Consider the following 27,378-nt stretch of genomic DNA (forward strand, 5'->3'; position numbering starts at 1 on the left):
AAAAAAACAAAAAAACAAAACAAAGAATGCTTTACAATCACTTTAAGGCTCACGCTCAATGAGACATAACAGGCCCTACACAATATTACAAATAATACATGTATGCCTTTTCACAGCCTTAAAATGATACAACAAGCCAAATTATTTTGCCAGTCACCGATCAAGTATTGTGCCTTTAAATTGACTTTCTTTTTGCTACTATGCTGAGTTTTATTATTACTGAAATATTTTATTCGATCAATGAAAATCGATTTTAGTATTAGATTTTTGGCGTGTAATTTAAAATCCAAAGATTCGTTATTTTCCAGAAATCAAGATGGAAGGCCTTTTCCCGGCCTCACTCACATCAGTGTGAATCAGGAGTAATTCTACTGAAATCAGTGGAATTACGCTGTATAAAACAGTGATGTGTGAGATCGGGTGCGGTATTACTGTGTGAATTTGAAGCAAACCGAGTACAGCTGACCACCATATATGGTCCACTGACACCCGGGAAACAATTTTATCAGGGGATTGCGTTGATAACATCATTTGGTCTGGCCTGCATAGGTGGGACCAAGCCATGTTATAAACATGTTGCCAAATTGTGTGACCATCCTGATCTTTCAGCCATCAGAGATACCATTTCTTTGCATTCTCATTGTTAGACGTTTTTCTTGTTCACCTATATCCAATAATATCTCCAGCAATACCTTTTGTATGTTTCTCTTTTGTTGTTTCCTTTTCTCATTCTTTTTTGTTTGTTTGTTTGTTTGTTTTTTTAGTTTAGTCTTTAGTTTTTTTTTTTTTGTTTTTTTTTAATTTTTCCTGGCATAAAATCACCCAAGAGTTTTGCATGAGAAAGGTGACAGTACTTAATGAAACTCAGCACCTAAGGGCGTAAGGCAGTTGTAGGTTTGTTTGTTTGTTTGTTTGTTTTTTATTTTTCAATCAGCACCAATCCCATATATAATGTTCTACACTTGGTGTAAGGTATAAAACTCTGATGTGGAGACGCCTCTTCTCCACCTGTGTGGATCATAGGTGTGGAAGTTGAAATACTATTTCTTGTGTGTAAAAAACAAAAGAAAAGTTTTTCTTTTTGTTTTTACTTACAAAACATAGAGATTATCTTTTTTTTTATACATACAGCAGCCAGAAAGAAAGCTTATCTGAAGGTTTGTGTTTCATGATCTGTGTTTACCGTAAACAAAAATAAGATCCCCTCTTTTACTTTTTTTTTAAAGGAGCTTTAAAGTGAAGACTCATATTGTAGCAACTCATACAAGAGAGGTCCGTCTCTATACCTAATACCTACAGCTGTGGGGGTGACATATTGGAGAATGTTGATAGTTCTTCTTAACCGCCTGTCTACAAAATGGGCATCCCAGGCAGGGTATCTCTTTCTTGGGATGTCAATTTTAATGAGAGGGCCTTCTGGGTAGTAGGCTCGCCCAGATGGGGTAGTTGGCACCATTGCTCTCACCTGGAAAACTGGCAAGCAAGTGTCAGCCGTGAGTTCCTCCTGTTGTTCCGTGACCGCTCTGGTGGGCGTCGCCTGGGCCCCCCCGTACCCTGGCGTTTCGGATGCCATGGGCTCAGCATCAGGAGGCAAAGGAATGCCCCAGAGCAGCTCGGCGCAACAGGAGCTGGCAAAAATCTTAGCTCTTGGCCCCGTGGGATGCAGCACCCCATAATAGAAGAGCATCAGAGCGATCCCAGCAGCAAAGCTAAGAAAGACACAACACAGTGCTGGCACGGCATAGGAGTCAGTAGTTGTAGGGTCTCTGTAAAAATACCAAAGGAGTGTCAAGGCAGCATTCTCTGTCAAGACTACGGTGTAATACGCGAACATTCTGTATCGAGTCCGCCCTTCCTTGACATTAAACCAGCAGAAAATGTACACAATCCCTACCACCATGTTGAAGAGGATCTCTTCCCACTTAGACATGCAGAAGTCAGTTCCACCATGGATGATCCAGAAGGCCATGGCACACCAGTGGACCACTACAAAGATCCCAAAGTAGAGCTGGAAGATGGAAGCAAAGAGGGCAAAAGAGATAACTCTGGATGAGATGGTGAAGAGGCGCCAGAAGATATGTATGAGGGCCCCCCTGTAGCTCATACTCTTCTTGTCATCTCTGGAGTCCCGAAGAAGCTTGTGATAGGAGGCTAGCACCCAAGCCAGGGACATCAGGGAAGCCACAGAGGACACACCTGCCAGAAGACACAAATCCACGGAGTCAAACAATAACATAGATAGAAAACACTTGCTCTCTGCTTTACTGTCCCAGGGCAGGTACTGTAGCAAGTAACATACCACCCATTACAAACATCTTGAGGAGCAGAGAAATGTAAAAATCAAGATCAGAAACATAAACAAACATTCTTCACCTGCCACCTGTATTTTATATTAGTGATAAGCCTGATCTAAATCCCCCAGCCCAACTGAATTACTTCCAAACTTTCAGCGCTAACGAGGAGGGTTTGGAATTCGAACCCGTACTTGCATTTCACAAATTGCCTGTATCCTTATAATGATCTATACCACCTCCTCAGCTCCAAAACCTTTTGGTCATTGGAAATCCAGATCTTCTGGATCCAAATTTTGTAGTATAGACTCATCTCTGCTCCAAATTGTTTATTTTTGCGAGGTACCCGTCAGAGCTTTCTGCTGCATCGAAGTGTCATCTAGTTGCAGCAAAGTGTTTAATACAAGGCAGGGCTGTTATACCTTAAACACAGGGAGCAGAGGAGATTGAATTTTGGGCTCACAGAACATGGCTCATTTCCATGTAACTGTGGGCATGTCTACACTGGGGCCAGGAGGCAGAATTTTCAGCATGTGCTAGCTTTCATTGAGCGAGTTTGCTAAAAGGGAAACATAGCCACGGTGGCACATGATTCGGCATGGGCTCGCTACTCCCAGCACAATCCCATCCAAGCCTCTCGGTACAATTTTTGTGGCTAGGCCCCTTCTGCTGCTCAAGCCACCATGGCTACGACACTGTTTTCTGGGCACTGGTTTGAACGCAGCTAGCGTGGGCATGGCTGGCTAAGGTCAAGCTGACACCTCCAAAGGCTGGCGTGCACATTCGGACCCAGCATGCCTATGATTTAAAATCCCAGACAAACGTACACAACCCTCACACTATGAACTTGTTTGCCCTCACCAGCAGCGAGCGCAAGGAGCAAGTGAGCACCAGGATTGCTGGGGAATACTAAGCCGCAGTCGGGGCCCGTTCGCGCAAGGTGCTGCATGCGCCTAACTCTGCGTGAACCCAGAGGGAGTTGAGAACGTACTGCACCTTACGGGGGAAATGGCTCAACTGGCAGCTCTGGCCTGACACTGGCACTGCATGCCGCTGAGGGCTTTCTGGGAAGCCCAGTGGCCTCCACACCCACAGGCTTCACTGGGGCTGGATGGCTGCCAGCTCACGGCAGGATTTATCTCAGTGGCGCTCAAGGAGTTTGCAGGGTCCAAGGAGGTATGCTGATAGAAGGGTCTGGCCAGAGGGCGGGGCCCAAGGTGGTACACTGACAAGGCCTGGCTGGTGGGGGGGGCCTGAGGCCGTATGCCTGACAGTGGGGTCTGGCTGGTGGGCGGGCCTAAGGTGGTACACTGACAGCAGGACCTGGCCAGTGGGCAGGGCCCAAGGCAGTACGCTGACAGCGAGCCGCGGCTGGTGGGTAGGGCCCAAGGCAGTATGCTGACAGCAGGGCCTGGCTGGTGGGTGGGCCTAAGGTGGTGGACTGACAGCAGAACCTGACCAATGGGCAGGGCCCAAGGTGTGGGAAGGCATAGCTCAGTGGTTTGAGCATTGGCCAGCTAAACCCAGTGTTGTGAGCTCAGTCCTTGAGGCAGGGGGCATTTACGGATCTGGGATGAATAAATTTAAAAAAAAAAAAAAAAAAAGTTTGCCTTGGCTGATGATAGGCCCTGCAGGGGACTGGACTCAATAATCTTTGATGGTCCCCGCCAGCTCTACGAGATTGATATGCTGCCAGTAAGGCCTGGCTGCTGGGTGTGCCCAAGGTGGCTCACTGAGAGCAGGACTGGGCCAGCTGAAGTGCCCCACCTTGAAGGTGTGGGGCCCAAGGCAGCCAGCTTGCGTACCTCTTCCTATGGTCAGAAGAACGGCCATACTGGGTCAGACCAAAGGTCCATCCAGCCCAGTATCCTGTCTGCTGACAGCGGCCACTGCCAGGTGCCCCAGAGGAGGTGAACCAAAGACAATGATCAAGCGATTTGTCTCCAGCCTTTGACTAAAGGCTAGGGGCACAATACTTTACCCTTGGCTAACAGCCATTTATGGACCTAACCTCCAAAAATTTATCAAGCTCTATTTTAAACTCTAGAGTGCTGGCCTTCACAGCCTCCTCCGGCAAGGAGTTCCACAGGTTGACTGTGCGCTGTGTGAAGAAAAATGTTCTTTTATTAGTTTTGAACCTACTACCCATTAATTTCATTTGGTGTCCTCTAGTTCTTATATTATGGGAACAAGTAAATAACTTTTCAATATTCACTTTCTCCACGCCATTCATGATTTTATATACCTCTATCATATCGCCCCTCAGTCTCCTCTTTTCTAGACTGAAAAGTCCCAGTCTCTCTAGCCTCTCCTCATATGGGACCCGTTCCAAACCCTTAATCATTTTAGTTGCCCTTTTCTGAACTTTTTCTAATGCCAGTATATCTTTTCTGAGGTGAGGAGACCACATCTGCACGCAGTACTCAAGATGTGGGCGTATCATAGTTTTATATAGGGGAAGTAAGATATTCTTCATCTTATTTTCTATCCCTTTTTAATAATTCCTGACATCCTATTTGCTTTACTGACTGCCGCTGCACGCTGCGTGGATGTTTTCAGAGAACTATCCACTATAATTCCAAGATCCCTTTCCTGATCTGTTGTATCTAAATTTGCCCCCATCATATTGTATGTATAATTATGGTTATTTTTCCCAATGTGCATTACCTTACACTTACCCACATTAAATTTCATTTGCCATTTTGCTGCCCAATCACTCAGTTTGCTGAGATCTTTTTGAAGAGAAGCCCTGAACTGGGCTTGACAGATATTTGTCCTCCCCACCCCACTCTTCTTGCAGGTGTAACTGCCAGCAGGCAAACTTGAACCTGGGACCTTAGTGTGTGAACCTCTTCAGCTTGAGTTAAAAGCCAGCAGGCTCTAGAGACATTCTTTCTCTGTGTAGGTCATCTAAGTGCCACAACATGGGATGCTGAGCCACACCCCTAGGTGTGTGGGTTACAGGGGCACCAACCTTTGTCACAAATCATCTCTTAGCATGTTCTGCATACTGCAAATCAGGTCCTCATGCCCTAAGACCTGGTGGGTCTCAGACCCTAGTGCTTTAGGATCTGGGGTGTCTCAAATAGCCTCAGCTCCCTTTCACACCTCACTTCTTCCAGATCCCTGTTGACCCCTCCTCACTCACCACCTTTCCAGCTGCCATGGGTCACCCCCTTTTCTGTTCCCCTTCTGAGCTAAATGTTCCCAGTGCTTTCAGCACACTGACTTCTGCTGACCTACACTGGCTCAGCAGTTTCCTCATAGATTTAAGCTCCTGCCAAATCCCTGTATCTTCAGTAAAGGGGTATAGAAAAATCTCCCAAGCCCAGGTTAATGCATCTCCAGAGAGAGTCCTCCAGAAAGAAGAAGGAAGACAATAAGAGGGGTCTGATTCTGTACCATTATAGCCACATTTGATTTTGGTAACTTATTTGTTTATTTGTTAACTTATTTATAAAATAACGCCCACCCCATGCTCTGGGAGCCCTAGATATATTTCATACAATATTAAACAGTTATCCCAGGACCAAACTAAATACACCAGTGATAACTTACAGAAAACAGAAACCAATGGATCCCATCAACCCACAAAATCACCACCAAAGTCTTATGTCACCACTGCCCAGCCCTAACCATCAACACCTCTTTACGGGCAAGGGGACGGGAGATGGACTAGACCAGCAGTTCCCAATCGTTTCAACATAGCGACCCATTTCAACAATTCAGAAAGACTTTGTGACCCAAGGCAATTCAAAACTGGTGGGGGGAAGGCCTCCCCTGAATTTTTTTTTTATAAATCTTGATTTAAAAGTTAGACAATATCTGCCCATAAATAAAAGACCCCAAAATAACACCTGCTTCTTATATGCCCATTTCAATCAGTAGACTCAAACTGCTTTGCAAAGGCAACATCATTACACCCATGTCACAAAAGATAAAACTGAGGCTCACAGCGTCAAAGCGACATGTCCAGCATCACTCAGTGGGGTACTGGCAGAGCTAGGAGTATCTGCCATTCACTATTCTCCCATTTAAAAATGCCAAGTCAGGGAACAGAAACTATGTCATGTGATCTAAAGAACTGGTAACTTTGGTCTTGTCTACACTAGAAAGTTGTACTTCCTTACCCATATCAGTATGTAGTTCAACACCACACCACACCACGCCTATTATGAATGCAGTTATACTGGGGAAAAAAGTATGTAGGCCACTTTAATTCAGTTGCTGTGCAGGCAGGGAAATAAACTATACCAGTAGAAGGCACACACCAGTATTACTGCACCTACACTGGAGACCGTACTGGCATAACTACTTTGGTAACCAAGACAAAACACAAAATAAAACAAACAAACACTCAACCAAAATTGTTATACCTGTAAAACTTTCAAGGGTAAACCAGGCCTGTATCTATAAGCTACCTGGGTTGAGTGCCCACTTGCCTGAGTCACACGGTACAACCTGACTGGATGAGTAAATTTTTCAGACAGAAGGATAAATAGTGAATCAGACATTTCCAGCACAACCATTTGGGTAACATTATTTCTTTTACAATCTGTGAAAATGACAGGATTCCCAGCATTCTCCAAACACTCATGGTCTGTGAAGAATCATAGAAGAATCATAGAATACTAGAACTGGAAAGAACTATGAAAAGTCATTGCATCCAATCCCCTGCTCTCTTGCAGCACTCGGCACCACCTAGATCAACCCTGAGAGGTGTTGGCTAACCTGCTCTTAAAAAATCTCCAGTGACAGAGGTTTATTCCACAATCTCCTGAGGCAATTTTTCCAGTGCTCAACTATCCTGACAATTAGGAAGTTTTCCCTAACGTCCAACTTAAATCTCACTTGCTGCAACTGAAGCCCATTGTTTCTTGTCCTACCCTCAGAGGTTAAGGGGAATAACCTCATAACCTGTTAGGTAGTTGAAAGCTATTATCATGTCCCCTCTCAGTCTTCCTAAAGTAAACAAACCTAATTCTTTCAGTTGTTCCTCATAGGTCACATTTTCTAGATCTTTAATAATTTTTGTTGCTCTTCTCAGGACCTTCTCCAATTTCTCCTCATCTTTCTTGAACTGTGGTGCCCAGAACTGGACACAATACTCCAGCTGAGGACTACTCAATGCAGAGTAGAGAGGTAGAATTACGTCTCATGTCTTGCTCACGACACTCATGTTAAAACATCCCAGAATCATGTTTGTCACACTGTTGACTCGTATTTAACTTGTGGCCCGCTATGACCCCTAGATCCCTTTCTGCAGTACTCCTTCCTAGACAGTCATTTCCCGTATTGTATGTGTTTCTTCCTAAGAGGAGTCTCTTGCGTTTGTCCTTATTGAATTTCATCCTTTTTTTTTCAGACCATTTCTCCAATTTGTCCAGATCCTTTTGAATTATTATCCTATCCTCCAAAGCACTTACAACCCCTCCCAGTTTGATATCATCTGCAAACTTTATAAGTACACTCTCTATGCCATTATCTAAATAGTTTATGAAGATATTGATAATATGACTCCGGGAATCAATGAATCAGAGTTCAGTGATTTGCATCATTAGTCACTCATGCCATCATTTTTAATCCTCCCAGAGATTTACTCCTCTTCGGCTACAGTTACACTACAGCGCTCTGTCGACAGAAGTCACGGTCGGAAGAGTTTTCCCGACAAACCTTCTGTCAATAGACTGAGGCCACACACAAAAGCCAGTCAGGCGAGCGCTCTGCTCTGTTGACAGAGTGGCCGGGCTGCCCGCTAGTTCTGTCAACAAAACAGGCACCCGGAAGCACAGCAGACAGGGCTGCTCATTGTTCTGGATGCCCTGTCTGGTGAGGGAAGGGCCCTCAGAGCATCCACACAGCTTTTTTGTCAACAGAGTCTGTCGACAACAGCATCACGCCTCATGGCTGAGAGACAGAACACTGCTGGGAGGTCGCTATGGGAGGTCGATGGGAGAAACGCCCCCTGTTCACCACCCTTACCCCTCATGAGAATGAGGAGCACAGGGCTCAACTTTTGACTCCAGAAAGTTCAATTTTGTGCATCCCCACTAGGGACGCAAAATTGAATCCCAGAAGATCGACTCTGATTGGGTCAAACTCCTGGTCTGTGTGATGCGAGATGCACCGTTAGCTGTTCCCTCTTGGGTTTCTAGCCTCCTGTTACTGGATGCTCATGGAGAACAGACACCAGCCTGCTTGGACCACGGCTGTGATCTGATATTGCAACTCCTATATTCCTTATGAAACAGAAGTTAATGATTTAATGCCAATTTCTGATTAAGCATCGAGAGTTATGTCCGGTCATAGTTCAATTTTTACACTGCTGCCCTAGAATCCTCTCAGTCAGCTCTCTCAGTCCCAAACCATGTGGCAAATCTAAGTCTTCCTTTGCATGGCTATGCACATCGCTTCTCAGTCTTTCTTCAGCTGACTAGTCATCCCTCCATTCTGTTTTCCTTCCCTCACTGACTTTCTATCTACTTTTCCTGACAATTTACAACTAGTCATTCCTACTTTTCTTCTCTTATTGCTGCCAGTTTCTGCTTCCCCTTAGCCGTCACAGATATCTCCCATTGTAACTTGAGAGAAAAGCCAGGGTTAATTTCTTGTTGGTGCTGATAAACACCCATTATTTTTAGGGCTGTTAATTAATTGCAGTTACATTAGAACATAAGAACGTCCATACTGGGTCAGACCAAAGGTCTATGTTGCCCATTATCCTGTCTTCCGACAGTGGCCAATGCCAGGTGCTCCAGAGTGAATGGACAGGTGATCATTAAGTGAGCCACACCCTGTTGCCCATTTCTAGCCATGCCAATCAGATATCACAAATATTTGCACTGTAAAAACGGTAAACAAAAGCAGTATTTTTAATTTGCCATATGCAAGCACTTAAATGCTGTACGGTTACCATATTTGAGCTCTCAAAAAATAGGACACTGTTGAGAGGGAGTGTATCTGTGTCAATATCTACCAACTCATGTTGTATTAATGTTCCACATATACTATAAAAAATTAGTATAATGTGAGCTGGTAGATACTGATACAGATACACCCTCTCTCTGAGTTGTCCTCTTTTTTGAAAGTTCATACACGGTAACCCGAAAATATGGAGATTTTTTGCTACATAATTTCATTCAAACAGTCAATGTCAAACTTCAGACCCTACAAGACCACTCAGTCCTACTTCTTGTTCAGCCAATCACTGAGACAAACCAGGAGGTTAACATCTACAGGAGATAATACTGCTTGCTTCTTGTTTACAATGTTTCTTGTTTACAATGTTTAACATCTCTGGCACATAAATACCCTGAAATGCCATCTACAAAAGTGCCAGCAAATGTGTTTAGATGGCATTGCCGGGTATTTGTACACTAAACACTCATATGCCCCTTCATGCTTCAGCCACCATTCCAGATGACATGTTTCCATGCTGATGACGCCAGTTTAAAAATAATATGACAATTAAATTTGTGACTGAACTCCATGGGGGGAGAATTATATGTCCCCTGCTCTATTTTAGTCACATTCTACCATATATTTCATGTTGTAGCAGTTTTGAATGATGATACAACATATGTTGTTCATTTTAACAACACTTTTATGGCAGACGTCACAAAATGCAACAAAGGCACCAGTGCAGGATTTCTAAAGATAGCTATAGCACTCCATCCAAAGCTTAAGAATTGGAAGTGCCTTCCAAAATCTGAGAAGGCTGAAGTGTGGAGAACGCTTTTACAAGTTTTAAATGATCAACACTCTGATCTGGTACTTACAGAACCTGAACCACAAGAAAGAAAAACCAACCTGCTGATGGTGCCTGACTCAGATCATGAAAATGCATTAGTCCCTGCTGCTTTTGATTGTTATTTAGCAGAACTCATCATCAATATGGAGATACACATCTCACAGAGCTGGAAGGAATCTTGGGAGGTCATTGACTCCAGTCTTCTCCCCTCTTGGCAGGACTAAGCACCATTCCATTTAAAAAAAAAAAGTTTGTTTGCTCCAGATGCCCCCCTCAAGGATGGGGCTCATAACCCCAGGTTTAGCAGGCCAATGCTCAAACCAATGAGCTAGCCCTTCCTCCCACCCAGCCATGGGCCCCCTGAAATGGTGGTTGAAGCATGAAGGGAGGTACGACTAACGCATATGGGCTACGTCTACACGTGCACGCTACATCGAAATAGCTTATTTCGATGTAGCGACATCGAAACAGTCTATTTCGATGAATAACATCTACACGTCCTCCAGGGCTGGAAACATCGACGTTCAACTTTGACATTGGGCAGCACCACATCGAAATAGGCGCTGCGAGGGAACGTCTACACGCCAAAGTAGCACATATCGAAATAAGGGTGCCAGGAACAGCTGCAGACAGGGTCACAGGGCGGACTCAACAGCAAGCCACTCCCTTAAAGGGCCCCTCCCAGACACAGTTGCACTAAACAACACAAGCTCCACAGAGCCAACAACTGGTTGCAGACCCTGTGCATGCAGCATGGATCCCCAGCTGCAGCAGCAGCAGCCAGAAGCCCTGGGCTAAGGGCTGCTGCACACAGTGACCATAGAGCCCCGCAGGGGCTGGAGAGAGAGCGTTTCTCAACCCCTCAGCTGATGGCCGCCACAGCAGACCCCGCTATTTCGATGTTGCGGGATGCAGATCGTCTACACGTGCCCTACTTCGACGTTCAACTTCGAAGTAGGGCGCTATTCCCATCCCCTCATGGGGTTAGCGACTTCGACGTCTCTCTGCCTAATGTCGATTTCAACTTCGAAATAGCGCCCAACACGTGTAGCCATGATGGGCGCTATTTCGAAGTTGGCACCGCTACTTCGAAGTAGCATGCACGTGTAGACGCGGCCCATGGTATGTAAATATCTTGAGACACCATCTAAAACAATACCATATGAATGCTTGTTCTCACTTTCAGGTGACATAGTAAACAAAATGTAAACAAACTTGTTTATCTGAGCAATTGACTAATTAAGAAGTAGGACTGAGTGGACTGTGGGCTCTAAAATTTTACATTGTTTTAGTTCTGAGTGCATAATTCAAGAAGAAGGCTGATAAGATTGGCAAAGGCTCAGAGAAGAGCCAAACAAATGATTAGAAAATTAAAGAACATGTCATAGAGTCATAAACTCATGGCGTGCCATCTGTTTAGCTTGCCAACAAGGTTAAAGGAGTGATTTGAGCATAGGTGATAGGTATCTACATGGGGAACAAATATTTAATAATGAGCTCAGATGTAACACAGTCCCATGCTTGGAAACTGAAGCTAGACAAATTCACAATGCAGATAAGATGTACATTTTTATAGTGGAAATAGTTTCAGGGGTAGCCATGTTAATTTGTAGCTTCACAAAAAACAACCACTCCTGTAGCACCTTAAAGTCTAAAACATTTATTTATTAGGTCATGACCCACTTCTTCACTACCCATGAAAGTTCATTTCCTTTATAAATAAATTTGTTAGGCTTAATAATGGAGATAGCTAGCCACTGGAAAAATTTATCCAGGGTTGTGATAGATGCCCCATCCCTTGCCGCTTTTAAATCAAGATTGGATTATATTCTAAAAAATCAGATACAGAAATTATTTCAGAGAAATTCTTTCGGCTGTGCTATAGAGAGAGTCACATTAGGCAATCTCAGTAAATCTACATGGTGGCCACTGGACAGCCACACAGTATTACAGGTTTTTAGATCTTCTGAAAGTTAGTTAAGCCAATTTTTTCTTGGGTGAGATTCTCAAAAGTGCTCAGTATTGCCTGAAATATGTTCCCTCTAAAGTTAGTGACTTCAAGCTGTTGACTTCAATGACTTCAATACTCCAATGACCCAGAAGTATCAACAACATCGGGGAAGCATTTAATCCAAGAGTGAGCACTTTTGAAAACACTGCCCTGAGGTTGTGCCCATCAGTCTGGTGAGTTGATAGGTTCCCTTGTGGGACACTGGGCACCTCCAAATTCTGCTCAGCTGCATGGATTAATTTACAAGAAGGCTTCAGCATGTCTCAGCATTAAGCTCCTATCCCTTTATGGCTACATCTACACGTGCACGCTACATCGAAATAGCTTATTTTGATGTAGCGACATCGAAATAGTCTATTTCGATGAATAATGTCTACACGTCCTCCAGGGCTGGCACCGTTGACGTTCAACTTCGACGTTGGGCAGCACCACATCGAAATAGGCGCTGCGAGGGAACGTCTACACGCCAAAGTAGCACACATCGAAATAAGGGTGCCAGGAACAGCTGCAGACAGGGTCACAGGGCGGACTCAACAGCAAGCCGCTCCCTTAAAGGGCCCCTCCCAGACACAGTTGCACTACACAGCACAAGATCCACAGAGCCGACAACTGGTTGCAGACCCTGTGCATGCAGCATGGATCCCCAGCTGCAGCAGCAGCAGCCAGAAGCCCTGGGCTAAGGGCTGCTGCCCAGGGTGACCATAGAGCCCCGCAGGGGCTGGAGAGAGACCGTCTCTCAACCCCTCAGCTGATGGCCGCCATGGCGGACCCCGCTATTTCGATGTTGTGGGACGCGGATCGTCTACACGTGCCCTACTTCGACGTTCAACTTCGAAGTAGGGCGCTATTCCCATCCCCTCATGGGGTTAGCGACTTCGACGTCTCGCCGCCTAACATCGATTTCAACTTCGAAATAGCGCCCAACACGTGTAGCCATGACGGGCGCTATTTCGAAGTTGGCGCCGCTACTTCGAAGTAGCGTGCACGTGTAGACGCGGCCTATATCTGGTTACTCACAGTGCCTCATTCACTGTAGTATCTGAACACCACCCTTTTCACAAACAGGGACACAAGGAGATGAGGGGATTTGCCCGAGACATTCAGGAAGTCTATTTTTGAGCAGGGAATAGCTATTATGCTAGAAAGATGATAACTTTACGAAGATGTAAAACCTAATTAAGGTTAAAAAGTTGGTTGGCATGCACTTACACTTATCTTCTTTGATTGGTGCATGCCAATCAACTTTTTAACCATAATTCTTGACTTGTAGAGCCAATAGAGTTAACAGCCTGAAATGGGTGCTCTCACATGCAAACGCAATTATCACAGGTATCAATAAACAGCAATGATAACAATCAGGAAAGGAAAATACAGTCTACCAAGAAAAGACTTCCTGACAGAGAGAGCTGGCAGACTGGAAAGGACTTTCCAAGCAAGAAATGGAAGCACACTCAAAACCTGATTGAACAAAGATACTATAATGTGCTATATGGAACAGCCCTGTATTGGGTAAGGGAGGAACAGGAAGTGAAATTCACCTCAGTACCGTAGGGTCACACAAGATCTATGTTCCACGGAGGGTCCATTTTAGCTCTGCTCTCTGAATGACCTCTCTGAAGGTAGGTCTACACAGCCAAGTTATTTCAAAATGACAGTTTATTATTCTGAAATAACTATGCTAGCACCTATACAATGCAACCTCTATTTTGGAATAACTTTGAAATAGCGGTTGTCTTATTTTGAAATAGGCAAACTGCACTGCACAAGGCATAGGGCCTATTCTGAAATAGCTGGTTTGAGATGGAGCTGTATAGACAGGAAATAGGGGCTATTTAGCAATAAGCTACAGTGCGTTCAATGGCTCTCTTTCAAAATAGGCTGGACCTTCTATTTTGATATAGCTGAGTGCTATTTTGATACACATTTTGGGTGCATCTACACCTGCATTCCTCTTTCGAATGAGGTATGCAAATGAGGGAAATCAAAAATGCAAATGAGGTATAAATTTGCACCTCTTTCGAAGGAGGAGTGCAAGTGTAGATGCACCCTTTGTCTATAGATGCACTATTCAAAATTAGCTATGCCAGCAAATCTCTTCTGGAATAGCTTCTCTCAAAGGCCATTTCTGCACAGGCCACTTCCTTCAGAAGTTGCATGCTAACACACAGAGCGAAATATGCTAATGAAGCACGGATGCAAATTCCCTGCACCTCATTAGCATAATGTCACATGATTTGAAGTCCGGAAGACTGTTCTTCCGGACTCCAAAACACCGTGTAGAAATATGGTCCCAGGGGACCATCCGGAAGAAGTTGTCCTTCCGGAGGCCCCTTCTTCCTAAAAATTTTCAGAAAGAAGGGGGCCTCTGGAAGAAGACTTCTTTCTGGAAGTCCCCCCTGGGGCCACACTTCTACATGGAATTTTGGAGTCCAGAAGAATGGTCTTCCGCACTCTAAATCACGTTACATTATGCTAATGAGGCACAGGGAATTTGCATCCGTGCCTCATTAGCATCTTTCTCTCTGTGTATTAGCATGCCACTTCTGAAGGAGGTGGCCTGTGTAGAAACAGCCACCAGAATGCTGCTGTGGAGACATAGCCTGAATGATCTCTCTGAATGAACTCATTGGCTTACATTCTCCATTGTCAATGAATGACCAAGGTTGGGAAGAGACACAATAGAATCTAACTAAGTCCTATGGACTGGTGGTATTAGCTCCTGAAAAATCAACATTTGCAGGTGAGATCCAGACCAATTTACTTTTTTCTTAAACAGAAAACAGAAAGGGCAAATCATAGTGCAAAGGAAACACCACATATTTGAAAAGTGTTTTGTCTACATTGCATGCATTAAGCAATTACATTCAACTTTACAACTGCTCTAACACACGTGGATTATCAAATAACAGATTAAAAGCTAACAATATTTGTAGTCAGTCCCAGTGCTCAGCATCGGCCTGTGGATAAAATGTAGAAAAGGTTCTTTGACAGGGATGCATACATAGTTTCACAAATAATCTAACAACTTGGTTATTTTCTGTAAATAATGGTAATGCACTTACCGTATAATATTCCCTAAATACTTACTGTGGTGTCTGTCCCTTTAAAACTGAAAAAGATGCCTATCAAGTTGATGCGCTATTTCCTTTTTTCACATTAATTCTCTTGAAGACTGTTCTAAAAAATGGGAAGATACAAAACATTCTCTCAGGTGAACTGGACACCACAGTAAGTATTCAGAATGTGACATGAGCCTCTCCATCAAGTACCACATGATGGAATTGCCCACTTTAATATAAAGTGCTATTTTTTGCTTACAAGACATCAACTCTCCAGAAGTTTATCCTTCCTTCCCAGGAACCCTGTCATCATTTTTTCCTCAGATGACATATTCTCTCATGGGAGGCCTAAAGCTCACGTGAAATCAGTATCAAAAACAAGTTTGATTTTTGTTCAGAGGGAACATTTACCAAAAATTGGGACCTGATTTTCATCTCATAACATCACAACATGAGGGTGACCTCACTGATTTCAGCGGCGTTAGTCCTCCTTTGCAAGGGCAACCTGACGCCAGGCTATCATTCGACCCAGAAAGATCTATCTATCTATCTGTCTTTCTATATATACATACATTGTCCTTTTCTCTCTTATGAAGTCTGCTTTCGTCCTCCATCTCTGAGTTCTACTCGCTTCTGACAGGAAACAGTACAATGCACAAACATTTAGGCAGCAATTAAAGGGTGTTGCAGTAGTACCAACCTCTTCACCAGAGGTTCTCAGAATACTTGGCTGACAATAATTATCCACCCTCTCAGGCAGCTAAGTAGCATTAAGCCGGTTGTACTGATGGTTCAGAGGGTCAGTCCAGCAAGGTGCTGAGTACATCCACAAGTTGAGTGACTTCACTGCCCAGAGGTATTCCACACCTTAGAGGAACGCTCCTCTCCTTGCAAGATTAGGCCTGAAGTGACTTACTCATGGCCACATAGTGAGGCACAACAAGGAGTCCTGGCTAAACAGGGGGGAAGGAAGAGGGCGGGGGAAGAAAACAACCTACAAGTATCTCTTTCCCCATACTTAGCTGGTTCCTCAGGTTTTTTGTCTCTCAGTGATTCTCCAGATCTTTGTCTTTCCCATGAAAGCTCATCACCTAACAAATCATGGTTTCCCAAACTGGGGGGGGGCACGCCCCCCGGGGGTGTGCGCTGAAATTCCAGGCGGGGGGTTCAAGGCAACCCAGTCCCCGCTACCATTTCCCCTCACCCAAGAAAGACCCGGCCTTTGCTTCTGGCTCTCAGCCCCCGCATTTTATGTGGCTGACCTGGCAGAGCTGCTATAAAAAGCAGGTAGCTGGCAAAGACCCACATGCAAAGGTGCGTGAGTCTGGGTTGCGGGGCGGGGGAGAGAAGGAGGAGGATGGGGTTAGATGAGAGGGGCTGGGGGTGCCTGGCTTGGGTAAGGGTGATGGGGATGGGGTAAGAACAGATGGTGCCTGGCTTTGTGGGAGGGGAGAGGCTTGGGCAGGTGGCTCGCGGGGCTTGCATGGCTCGGGCAGCTGGTCAACTCGCAGGTCTCTTGGGGCTTGGGCAGCTGGCCACGGCATCGCAGGACTCAGGCAGCTTGGGCTGGCGGGTGGGTTGCTGGCCCCGTCATCACAAGGCTCAGGCGGCTCGGGCTGGTGGGCAGGCAGCTGGCCCCAGTAGCATGGGGCTCAGGTGGCTCGAGCTGGCAGGCAGCCAGCGAGCCCCAGCAGCACAGGGCTTGGGGGCAGCTGGGGTTGACAGGCGGTCAGCTGGCCCGGACAGCATGGAGCTTGGGCAGGTGGCTTGGGTAGCTGGCCCACAGCTGGAGCGGGTGGATGGTGGGTGGGCAGGTGGCTGACCCCGGCAGTGTGGAGCTTGGGCAGGCGGCTCTGGCAGCGTAAGTCTCAGGAAGGTGGGCAGCTGGCGCTGGCAGCTCTGACGGCGGGCAAAGGGCTCAGGCAGCTGGCCAGCTGGCGCTGCACCTGGCAACTGCAAGGCGCCAAGAAAAACTATTTGTGCTTATTTTTAATTTTAAATAACATTTTTACACCAAGTTGTTGTGTTTATTTTAAATTACAAGTTGAATTTTTTGTTAAAGGAGGTTGGATGATGGTAAAGAAGAGTTGTGGGGGGTGCGGGGCTTGAGGGTTTCTCAAAAATCAAAAGGGGGACGTGACGCCAAAAAGTTTAGGAACCGCTGTAATGAACAATATTGTTAGTTTTTAAGGTGCTACAGGACTGTTTGCTTTGTTTTGTGAAGACAAAAACTAACATGGCTCCCTCTCTGAACCGAAGGGGTAACTCCATTAGTTGTTAACAACTGGAAGCTGTTACCCTCTAGTGTTCTTACCAGTAAAGGAGAAAGCATGTATTACACAGCCATGTAAGTAAACTAACCCTCTGCCTGTTGTTGAACACCACAGCCTCATATAATCACTTTTATTTTTCATTCGTTTGTCTGTTTGGCTCTTGATTTATTTTTTGGAAAGGCAATGCCAGAGATTCCCACAGCCCATCAACAGACGCAGGCCTTGCCTACACTACGGTGTCAGGTCAGTTTAAGGCAGCTTACATATACCTAATTATGTCAGGGTACCCACGACAGCCTTGTCCCACTGATGTAAGTGCCCTACAATGCCAACACAACACCTCCAGGAGAGGCGCAGGGCTTACATCAGTGTAGGCAGGGGGACGCAGCGTCAGTACAAACACTGGGTTACCTACATCAGCTACTGGCTGTCTTGTTGATTTCACTGCTGGAGCTAAAGCCGTGAAATTGACAAGAAAGCTGTGCAGCTACAGCCCAGCCAGCTGCCCCCAGCTTCCTGTTTCCATCTGGGTGGCTGCCTCGAGTCTCCCTGCACCCTGGGGAGCAGCTGGGCATCCGTTGGGGAGCTGTGCAGACCTTCAAGCCATAGATCTCAGCTCCCCACCCTGTCCCTCTTCACTGAGTACCTCTGGTGGGGACATGCACCACCAACTGAAGGTGGGTCTTGGGGACTATAGTGGCTGTAAATTGACCTATATAGGGGCTGTAGCCTCGGCAGCCAAACCCCATAGGATGCCTCTGTTCAGATTTGGGCAGAGCCGCAGAAGAATTAATGCCAATTACAGAAATTGCTTCAGTCCCGTGGGCCCAGAAATGTTTCTAGCTAATTCTAAAGAAACCTAAGAAACCACCGACATGCTTCACACTCGTTAGGTAACGTCAGGGTGCTTCCCTCAGTAAGTTAGAGGATACATGTTAGCAACGCTCACCTGAATCATCTTACCCTTTACAAATATTTTTTTTTTAAATTTTATGAGCTGGTGCAATGTCTCAGTGTAATTGCAGGCAAGGGGAGTTGTTTCCTGCAAAGAAGAAGGAAGGAGTATCTTAACACCTGTGAAATGGTACGTAGAGCTGGAATCATTAAGTAAGACTGGCAAAGTACTGTTGTGAGGGCTGTGATGTGGTGACTAAGCCTTACTTTGTGCAGCAAGTGTTGTCTTGCAATCTTATAGCAGCAGGCACTATAGAAATCAAGTACAAAAGATACATTATGAACCTCATTTTTCAGTGCACAAAACACTCTGCAGTGGTTTCAGTGACTGATATCAGACCAAAACTCAACTCCACTACATCATCTAGAGGAAAGTCATACTTGATTTGCTTCCCGGCATTTTTGCCTTCCCAGAAATTCACATGTGTACAGGACTGAGTTTGAGACTGGATCTTCAATATGTGAACAAAACGTCGCCTTCCCCAAGTGGCAGGCAGGCTTGTCCTGCAGAGATCAAAACACGCATTAGGTTCCCTATTGCAAATATCCATTGCCCCTTTGAGCGGCTCGTCAGCTGGCTTCTGCAATAGGGAAATGGCTGTATCAGATAAGTATCCTCACCTCTGAGTGCCCGTGTGAAGACACAAACATAGCAAGGGGCTTGAGAAGGAAACCACCAGCTGCCACTTGGGACAAAAGTCATCTCGGCAGCAAGCTTCACGAGCTCAGTACAGCTGCTGTGCTTTGGAGAGCAGGATCCTTCCCCCACACCGTGCCGTCAGCCAATCACGTCGCAGGAACAGCTTTTTTGAACATTCTGTCAATTTCCATTGGCTCGTTTTCAAGCCCACTTGTCGCACCTCGAAGTCTTGGCTGATCGGCTGACAGCAGGCACAAAAATACACACTGCCCCCTCCTTTTGCACATCTCAGTTGTAAGGATGTGTTCTCTGCTTATCTGCAGTAACAAGCTTTACTGGCTGACTGACATGAATCCCAGTGCTGCGATCTAGAGGAAGTGGTGGATTCAGACAGATTACTGTGGACATACTTTACCACCTGATGAGAGGCAGCAAGCATAAGACACTGTACATGAGAACAATAGAGAGGTACTTCTGAGTGCTCACCATAAATCTGCCATCATGGGATTTTGGGCAAATCACTCCAAGTTAACGCTTCGTGCCTCAGTTTCCCTATTTGCATTTCGCTCACAGGATTCCTGGGAGGATCGCCTAGTTCATGTTTGTCCAGTGCTTTGACGAGGTAAAGTGCTGATAAATATTGCCACCAAGAGCCGTAGTTTAAAAGCTCCGCTACCAGTTTCACTCACTTCATTGCATGGTGCGGCTGTTTATCTGTAAAAGATGGGTCTCTTCTATCTGTGGTCACACGGAATAGTCTTGAAATAGTCCTGTTCCATTTGAATAAATAGGATTTATCCTCAGCAAAAGGCCCTTCCCTGGAGCTGTAAGAAAATCATATTTGTGTTGGAGAAAACTGCGGGAATGACCACACTGGGGTCTGAAGTGTCATTTTTGGCCTGATCCAAAGCCCCAAGAAATGAACAGAAATATTCCCTCTGATTTAAGAAACAACAAGCAGTCCTGTGGCAGCTTAGAGACTAACCAGTGCATTAGGTCATGAGCTTAAGAACACGGTAGCTTTGCTCAGGCAAATTCCCAGCAAAAGCTTTCCTCAAAGCACTCGGGGCATTTGTGGAGGGATTTCAGGGGTTTCTCTTAAATCCTATTTATTCAAATGGAACAATATGAGGGACTAAATATAAAAACTGCTTGTGTGCAGCTCTGCTTGGAAAGTGTCTGTTCAGGAATGTCAGCATCTTCTCCTGACCCGTTCCTCCCTCCAGGTGCTAATATAGACTCCAACATGGCAGCAGCCAAGCACCACAGTATTGTTAATCCACCCCCTTCCCAATGTGTCTTCAGGCTATCTGAGCACGCTGAGGACTCCATTTAGTTATATGTGACAAGTCCCTTGTCTGCCCCCTCAGGGTTCTGCGCTTCCTGGCAGGTTCTAGTGTGTGTCTCGAGGACTCCGGGTGGCCCTTTCGCTGCCTGGGGTCTTTCCAGAGGCGAAGGTCTCTGCTTACTGAGCCATTCTCAACATAGGCAAGTCCCATGGTGGGGGGGAGCAATCTCCCTTCAGCAAGTTTAGATGCTCCTGTCCTTCCAGTAGGCCAGCTCTCAAGGGGATGGAGGGGGAGCCCAAGTCTGTTCATTACTCTGGGCTCCAGCCCAGGGACCCTAGGTGGGAGGCAGCTAATGGGGCTTTGTCCTGGCCCCAAACACAGCAGCACTTTCCCTGGGCCACTTAGAATCATAGAATCCCAGGGCTGGAAGGGACCTCACGGGATCATCGAGTCCAGCCCCCTGCCCAAAGCAGGACCAACCACAACTAAATCATCCCAGCCAGGACTTTGTCCAGCAGGGATTTAAAAACCTCTAGGGATGGAGATTCCACCACCTCTCTAGGTAACACATTCCAGTGCTTCACCACCCGCCTGGGGATATAGTTTTTCCTAATATCCAACCTACACCTCCCCACTGTTCCGTGTTCTGCCATCTGTCACGACTGAGGACAGCCTCTCTCCATCCTTTTTAGAGCCCCCCTTCAGGAAGTCGAAGGCTGCTATCAAATCACCCCTCATTCTTCTCTTCTGAAAACTCAATAAGCCCAAATCCCTCCCCCTCTCCTCACAGATCATGTGCTCCAGCCCCTAATCATTTTGGTTGCCCTCCGCTGGACCCACTCGAATGCATCCATATCTTTTCCATACTGGGGTCCCAGAACTGGATGCAGTATGTGCTGAGGAGATGGCCGTGCTCCTGTGGATGCTGCTGCTCTAGGGGGAGTTCTGGGGGTCACTGCTGCTCCTTGGCTGGGTGGTGATGGCGGGGCACGCTAGGGCTGTGCTGCTGCTGTGATAGAGCAGCTCAGGGCCCTGCTGCCAATGCTATGGGCAAGGGGCAGCAGCCTGGGGCCCTACTGCTGCTCCCAGAGTGCTGCGCCGGGGTACTTGCCTGGGCTGAGCTTGAGAATTAGCTAACTGGGTAGCCCAGGGGTCAGCCACACTGGTGGCTGCAGAATTCCTGAAGAGTCACAGAATCCATGACTTCTGTGACCTCCTTGAAATACTCCCAGCCTTATTAGTGACACACAACCCAGCTTGCCTTTCGGATTCCCGGGTGAATATGTAAGGGTGGACACGACACAAAGCGTCCTTTTACAGGAACTGTCGAAGAGTTAGATCCAATACGGAGTCCTTGAAATGCCATAAGCACAGAGAACGCCATTTGTGGAAGGCACTTTTCAGAGGACAATAGCAAATGCAAGTATTCACAGTGGTTTTGCTGACGCCTAAGAGACAGGGAATTAGCACTAGTCTTACTAATCTGCTGAGCCCCACTAAGCTCAGCTATTGCTATACTCATGAGAGGGGAAGCAACCCCACTTCTGCCAGGCTGCTTAGGGTGGGCTTTAGAGTGGCAGAATGCCAGTCTTCCAGTGAGGCCAGAGGGACTCTGGAAAGGGGAACAACTTCTTCTGCATTCCCTCCACAGACGCTATGGCTACGTCTATTCTAGATGCATCTGTCTACAGAAGTTACTGTCGGACGAGATGGTCTGACAAAACTTCTCTTGACAGATCGTGTCTATGCAGAAAAGCAGATCGATCTTTTGATCCGCTCTGTCAACAAAAGGGCCTCCCGGCGCGTCTACATGGCATTTTTGTCGACAGTTGTTCACAAAACGCATTCTGTGTGCAGAAGCTCCGCGAGTTTTAGCAACAAAACCCCAGTGTTGTCGACAAAACTCTCTGGAGTAGACGTAGCCTACCCGGCGAAAGCCCTGTGCAGAGAAACAGGTATGGCAAGGCTGTGGGGGGGCCTGGAACCAGCTGGCTTTCTCCCTATATGGCACAGAAGCAACTTAACACATCAGAAACCTGACAAGAGGCCAGACGTCTGCTATTTGGAACTTTTTTGAAAATAGCGGCTGAGTTGTGTAGACACTCGCAATGTTATTTCGGAATAGCAGCTGTTATTCCAAAACAATTTTGCTGTGTAGACATGCCCATGGCGAGCAGCTGTAAGGGCTAGCGTGCCATTTCAGAGAAGGAGGTGGACCTTAGAAATCATGGAGGGAGAATCCTCCACGTACCTTATTAGCAGTGCGCTAGGGTTGAGCTGGGGTTTCCTGTGGATGCAGCGCCCAAGCATAGACGGTAAAGCGGAGCATCTAAAAAGCCACATGTTTGGGAGTAATGTTTCCCTCCCACGTGATTTTAAATGGGGTGGGGGGATACAGGTGGCATTAGCTGACAATTTGATCTACAGGCTCAAGGCAGAATCTTATCCAATTTATGCTCTCAGAGCTGGCTGCTGTCTGCAGGATGGACAGCAGCAAAAAACTGTAGTCAAGATAGGTGCCAAAGGTCCACAGGGGGCCCAGACATTGAGCAAGACGGTGATCTTTTCTACACAGTCACTTTCTAATATTACCTTACTTTCCTTTGAACTGTGTCTCTTTAAGAGAAACCCTGGGCTTTCCTTCCTCAGTGCTTTATCTTCCTATTTCTTTTTGCCTGGGCATGTAGTTGGGAAGGAAAGCTACACACAGCCAGACTAAGAAAGTGCCAGCCCATCTTGTTCTTTAGCAAGGATTGTGACCTGCTTAGAAAACTATTTGCTGCTCCATTCACCAAGCGTTGCCATGCAGAGCTCAGCAAAACGTGCCACCCACTCAGTGCAGCAGGCTGGTCAACTGGGAGCACAGGTATGCCTTCAGCTGTAACGAGATCTAGGAAGAACATCAAGAAGTCCTGTGGCACCTTATTGTCTAACAGATATTTTGCAGCAGAAGCTTTCGTGGGCAAAGACCCGCTTCATCATATGACGAAGCGGGTCTTTGCCCACGAAAGCTTCTGCTCCAAAATATCTGTTAGTCTATAAGGTGCCACGAGACTTCTTGTTGTTCTCAAAGCTACAGACTAACACGGCTCCCTCTAGATCTAGGTGGGTTATCAGCTGGCAAGAAGCTGGGTAAATGCGTCTGACGTTCCAGTGCTGAGCTACTGAAGTGCGTAGAACAAGGACTCTCCAGTATTCAGCCAGGAAGCTAGATCAGAGGGTGCAGGAGAGGGCAACTAAAATGATTCGGGGGCTGGAGCACATGACCTATGAGGAGAGGCTGAGGGATTTGGGCTTATTTAGTTTGCAGAAGAGAAGACTGAGGGGTGATTTGATAGCAGCCTTCAACTTCCTGAAGGGGAGCTCTAACGAGGATGGAGAGAACCTTTTCTCAATAGTGACAGATGGCAGAACAAGGAGCTTAAGGCTACGTCTACACGTGCAGCCAACATCGAAATAGCTTATTTCGATGTTGCGACATCGAAATAGTCTATTTCGATGAATAACGTCTACACGTCCTCCAGGGCCGGCAACGTCGATGTTCAACTTCGACGTTGCTCAGCCCAACATCGAAATAGGCGCTGCGAGGGAACGTCTACACGTCAAAGTAGCACACATCGAAATAGGGATGCCAGGCACAGCTGCACACAGGGTCACAGGGCGGACTCAACAGCAAGCCGCTCCCTTAAAGGGCCCCTCCCAGACACAGTTGCACTAAACAACACAAGATCCACAGAGCTGACAACTGGTTGCAGACCCTGTGCCTGCAGCATAGATCCCCAGCTGCCGCAGAAGCAGCCAGAAGCCCTGGGAAAGGGCTGCTGCCCACGGTGACCATAGAGCCCCGCAGGGGCTGGAGAGAGAGCATCTCTCAACCCCCCAGCTGATGGCCGCCATGGAGGACCCAGCAATTTCGACGTTGCGGGACACGGATCGTCTACACGGTCCCTACTTCGACGTTGAACGTCAAAGTAGGGCGCTATTCCTATCTCCTCATGAGGTTAGCGACTTCGACGTCTCGCCGCCTAACGTTGAAGTTAACTTCGAAATAGCGCCCGACGCGTGTAGACGCGACGGGCGCTATTTCGAAGTTGGTGCCACTACTTCAAAGTAGCGTGCACGTGTAGACGCAGCTTAAGTTACAGAGGGGAAGGTCTAGGTTGGATATTAGGAAAATCTATTTCAACAGGTGGTTGGTGAAGCACTGGAATGTGTTACCGAGGGAGGCAGTGGAATCTCCGTTCCATATAGCTCAGTATCCTGTCTGGCGACCGTGGCCTATACCAGGTGCCCCAGAGGGAGTGAACCAAACAGGTAATGATCCTTCTGCCATCCGTCTCCAGCTTCTGACAAACAGAGGCTCGGGACACGATTCCTTACGCATCCTGGCTAATAGCCATTAATGGACCTAACCTCCATGCATTCATCTAGCTCTTTTTAAAACCCTGTTATGGTCCTAGCCTTCACAGCCTCCTTTGGCAAGGAGTTCCACAGGTTGACTGTGAGCTGTGTGAAGAAGAATTTCCTTTTACAGGAAACCCTTGAGAAGCACGGTTTCGATTTGCGCTTAACTTGCAATAATATGTGTTAAGTGCAAATCGAAACTGCCCCTCCCCGCCAGCACCAGCTCCCCCCGAGCTGGGAGAGCCCAGCGGGCACACAGCTGCTTGAGGCAGTTTCTCCAAGCAGCTCTGTGTCCCCCCTGCTTGGAGAATCTGGGGAGGGGGCATGTGACTGCTCCCCTCCCCGCACTTCTGCCAGCTGGGGGAAGCTGGCAGCTGGAACCAGCAGCCACGCAGCTTCTCTCAGCCAGGGGAATTCCAGGGATCGCGCCAACACCCCCCGCAGCCAGTTTATGCAAAATTTGATTTACATAGAGGTTGCCCTGGACGCAACCGCCACATAAATTGAGGGATTACTGGATTAGTTTTAAACCTGCTGCCCATTCATTTTTCATTTGGTGTCCCCTACTTCTTATAGGCTGTGGCCACACTCGGGGGTGACATCGAAATGGCTTATCCCGATCCGTTGTTTCAAAATAAGCTATTTCGAAATAAGTGGTGTGGAAGCGACTACACACGAAATACGGATCTCACGCGACATCGGAAAGATTCCCAGTCCTTTCAAAACGGAGCGGCTACACAGCCACAGCTTCATTTCGAAATAACGGGGCAGGAAATGGAGCGGGCAGGGTCGTATGGCTGGCAAGCCCTTCCTGCTGACGTATGGCTGACAAGCACGGGCGAGCCAGCCCTTTAAAGGGCTCCTCCCAAACACATCCCCCGTGCACATGCTGAGGACCCTGGCGGCTTGCAGCACGTGACCTCCAGCACAGCACTCGGCAGAGCCTTAGTTAGCCACCACACCGCAGCCTGCCAGGGACCCGCAGCACTCCACTGACGGGGACACCTTGGACATCGTGGCCAGCCTGATGGCCATCCTGACAGCATGTCATATGAGGCTACGTGCTGCCCGACACGTGGTCAACCTCCTGCAGGCTCCCCCCACGGTGCATCCAGAGCAACCCCTGTTCCAGCCCCACCGTTGCCTCTGGCAGCACCCCACCAGTGGGAAACGCTGGGACAACATCGTCCTCAGAGAGTGGGATGACGACCAGTGACTTCTGGATGACTCGGGCCACCTTCATGGAGCTGTGCCATTGGCTGGCACCAGCACTTTGCCACCAGGACACCTGCATGCAGGCCACGCTCCCCCTGGAGAAACGAGTCGCCATCGCCTTGTGGAAGCTGGCCAGCCTGGGCAGCAACTGCTCGGTCGGCCACCAATTCGGTGTGGGGAAGGCCACCGTTGGGGTTGTCCTCCTTGAGGTAAGGCACCCAGGGCCATACACCCACAGTGGGGTCCTGGGGAGGGGGGTCCCAGGGAATGCGGCCCTGGGGAGTGGGGTCCTGGGGAGTGGGGTTCCCGGGGAGGGCATCCCCCATATGCTACCACACACTCACAGACACCTGTGCCCTCTACCCCCTACAGGTTGTCGCCACCATCAACAGGATCCTCCTGCGTCACCGGATCCGCCTGGGAGACATGGCCATTGCCATGGCTGGCTTCCAACAGCTGGGATTCCCAACTGCATCGGTGCATTGGACAGCATTCACATCGGCATCCAGGCCCCACCACCCAGCTGGGGACGGTACATCAACCAAAAGGGCTACCACCCCATCGGCCTCCAGGCCCTCGTGGGTGCCGGAGGACATTTCACCAACATCTGTGTGGGCTGGCCGGGCAGGGCCCATGATGCCCACGTCCTGTGGAACTCATGGCTCAGCCGCAGGATGGCAGAGGGCACCTGCATCCCCCCACGGGAGCTGCCAGTGGAGGATGTGACCATGCCCCGTGCATCATCACCGATGCTGCCTAACCACTCCAGGCCTGGCTAATGCGCCCCTACACAGGACACACCAATGAGAGCCAGGACCTCTTCAATGCTCGCCTCAACCAGGCCAGGAACACTGCGGAGCAGGCAATTGGCCGTCTGAAGGCGCGTTTCAGGTGCCTCCTGATGCGCCTGGAGGTTGGCCTGCCCAGCGTGCCCGCCGTCATGGCCACCTGCTGTGCACTGCACAACCTTGTGGAGAGCAAGCAGGAGCTCTTTGTGGCACACTGGGCAGCCGAGGCCGTGGCACACGATGAGCAGCCAGGTGCAGTCCCGTGTTGCCAGGTGCACCGGGACGGGGTGCATGTGTGGGAGGCCCTCCGGGAGACCTTTGCCTGGGGGCCCCCATGACCTGGCCCGGCTCACTCCACGCAACAGCCCCCCCCATTCTCACCCCTGCCCCACCAGGACCCCCCCTTGCCATCCCTACCCGAGGCAGGACACATACACTGTTAAATAAATTCAGCTGCTATTTTTGGAACACAAAGAACATGTGACTATTTACATGGGGGCAGGGGTGACCTATTTCCACGGGGAGGTGGGGAGCCTCAATCCTCTGTTGGAGTAGCTGGTGGGGAGCCACAACGCCCCATGAAGCTACAACTGCCCCGGGTCTGGGGACCACGGCGAGGCCAGGATGGGGCAGGTGGAACGGGGAGGTAGGACTGGACTGGGGTAGCTGGGGACTTGGACTCGCGGGGAGGAGTGGGGGAGCCA

At 47.8% G+C, this 27,378-nt stretch overlaps 1 protein-coding gene across 1 annotated transcript in view; it reads right to left on the reverse strand.

The window, feature by feature from the left end:
- Positions 1–275: 275 nt before the first annotated feature.
- Positions 276–27,378, reverse strand: part of XKR6 (XK related 6) — a 311,536-nt gene continuing 284,433 nt past the window's right edge. The window contains exon 3 of the mRNA XM_074991484.1: positions 276–2,196. Within this exon, the coding sequence (XP_074847585.1) occupies positions 1,232–2,196 (965 nt within the window). The 3' untranslated portion in view covers positions 276–1,231. The remainder of the gene's footprint in view (positions 2,197–27,378) is intronic.

The sequence above is a fragment of the Carettochelys insculpta genome, chromosome 3 (genome assembly GCF_033958435.1).
Source record: "Carettochelys insculpta isolate YL-2023 chromosome 3, ASM3395843v1, whole genome shotgun sequence".
NCBI lineage: Eukaryota > Metazoa > Chordata > Testudines > Carettochelyidae > Carettochelys > Carettochelys insculpta.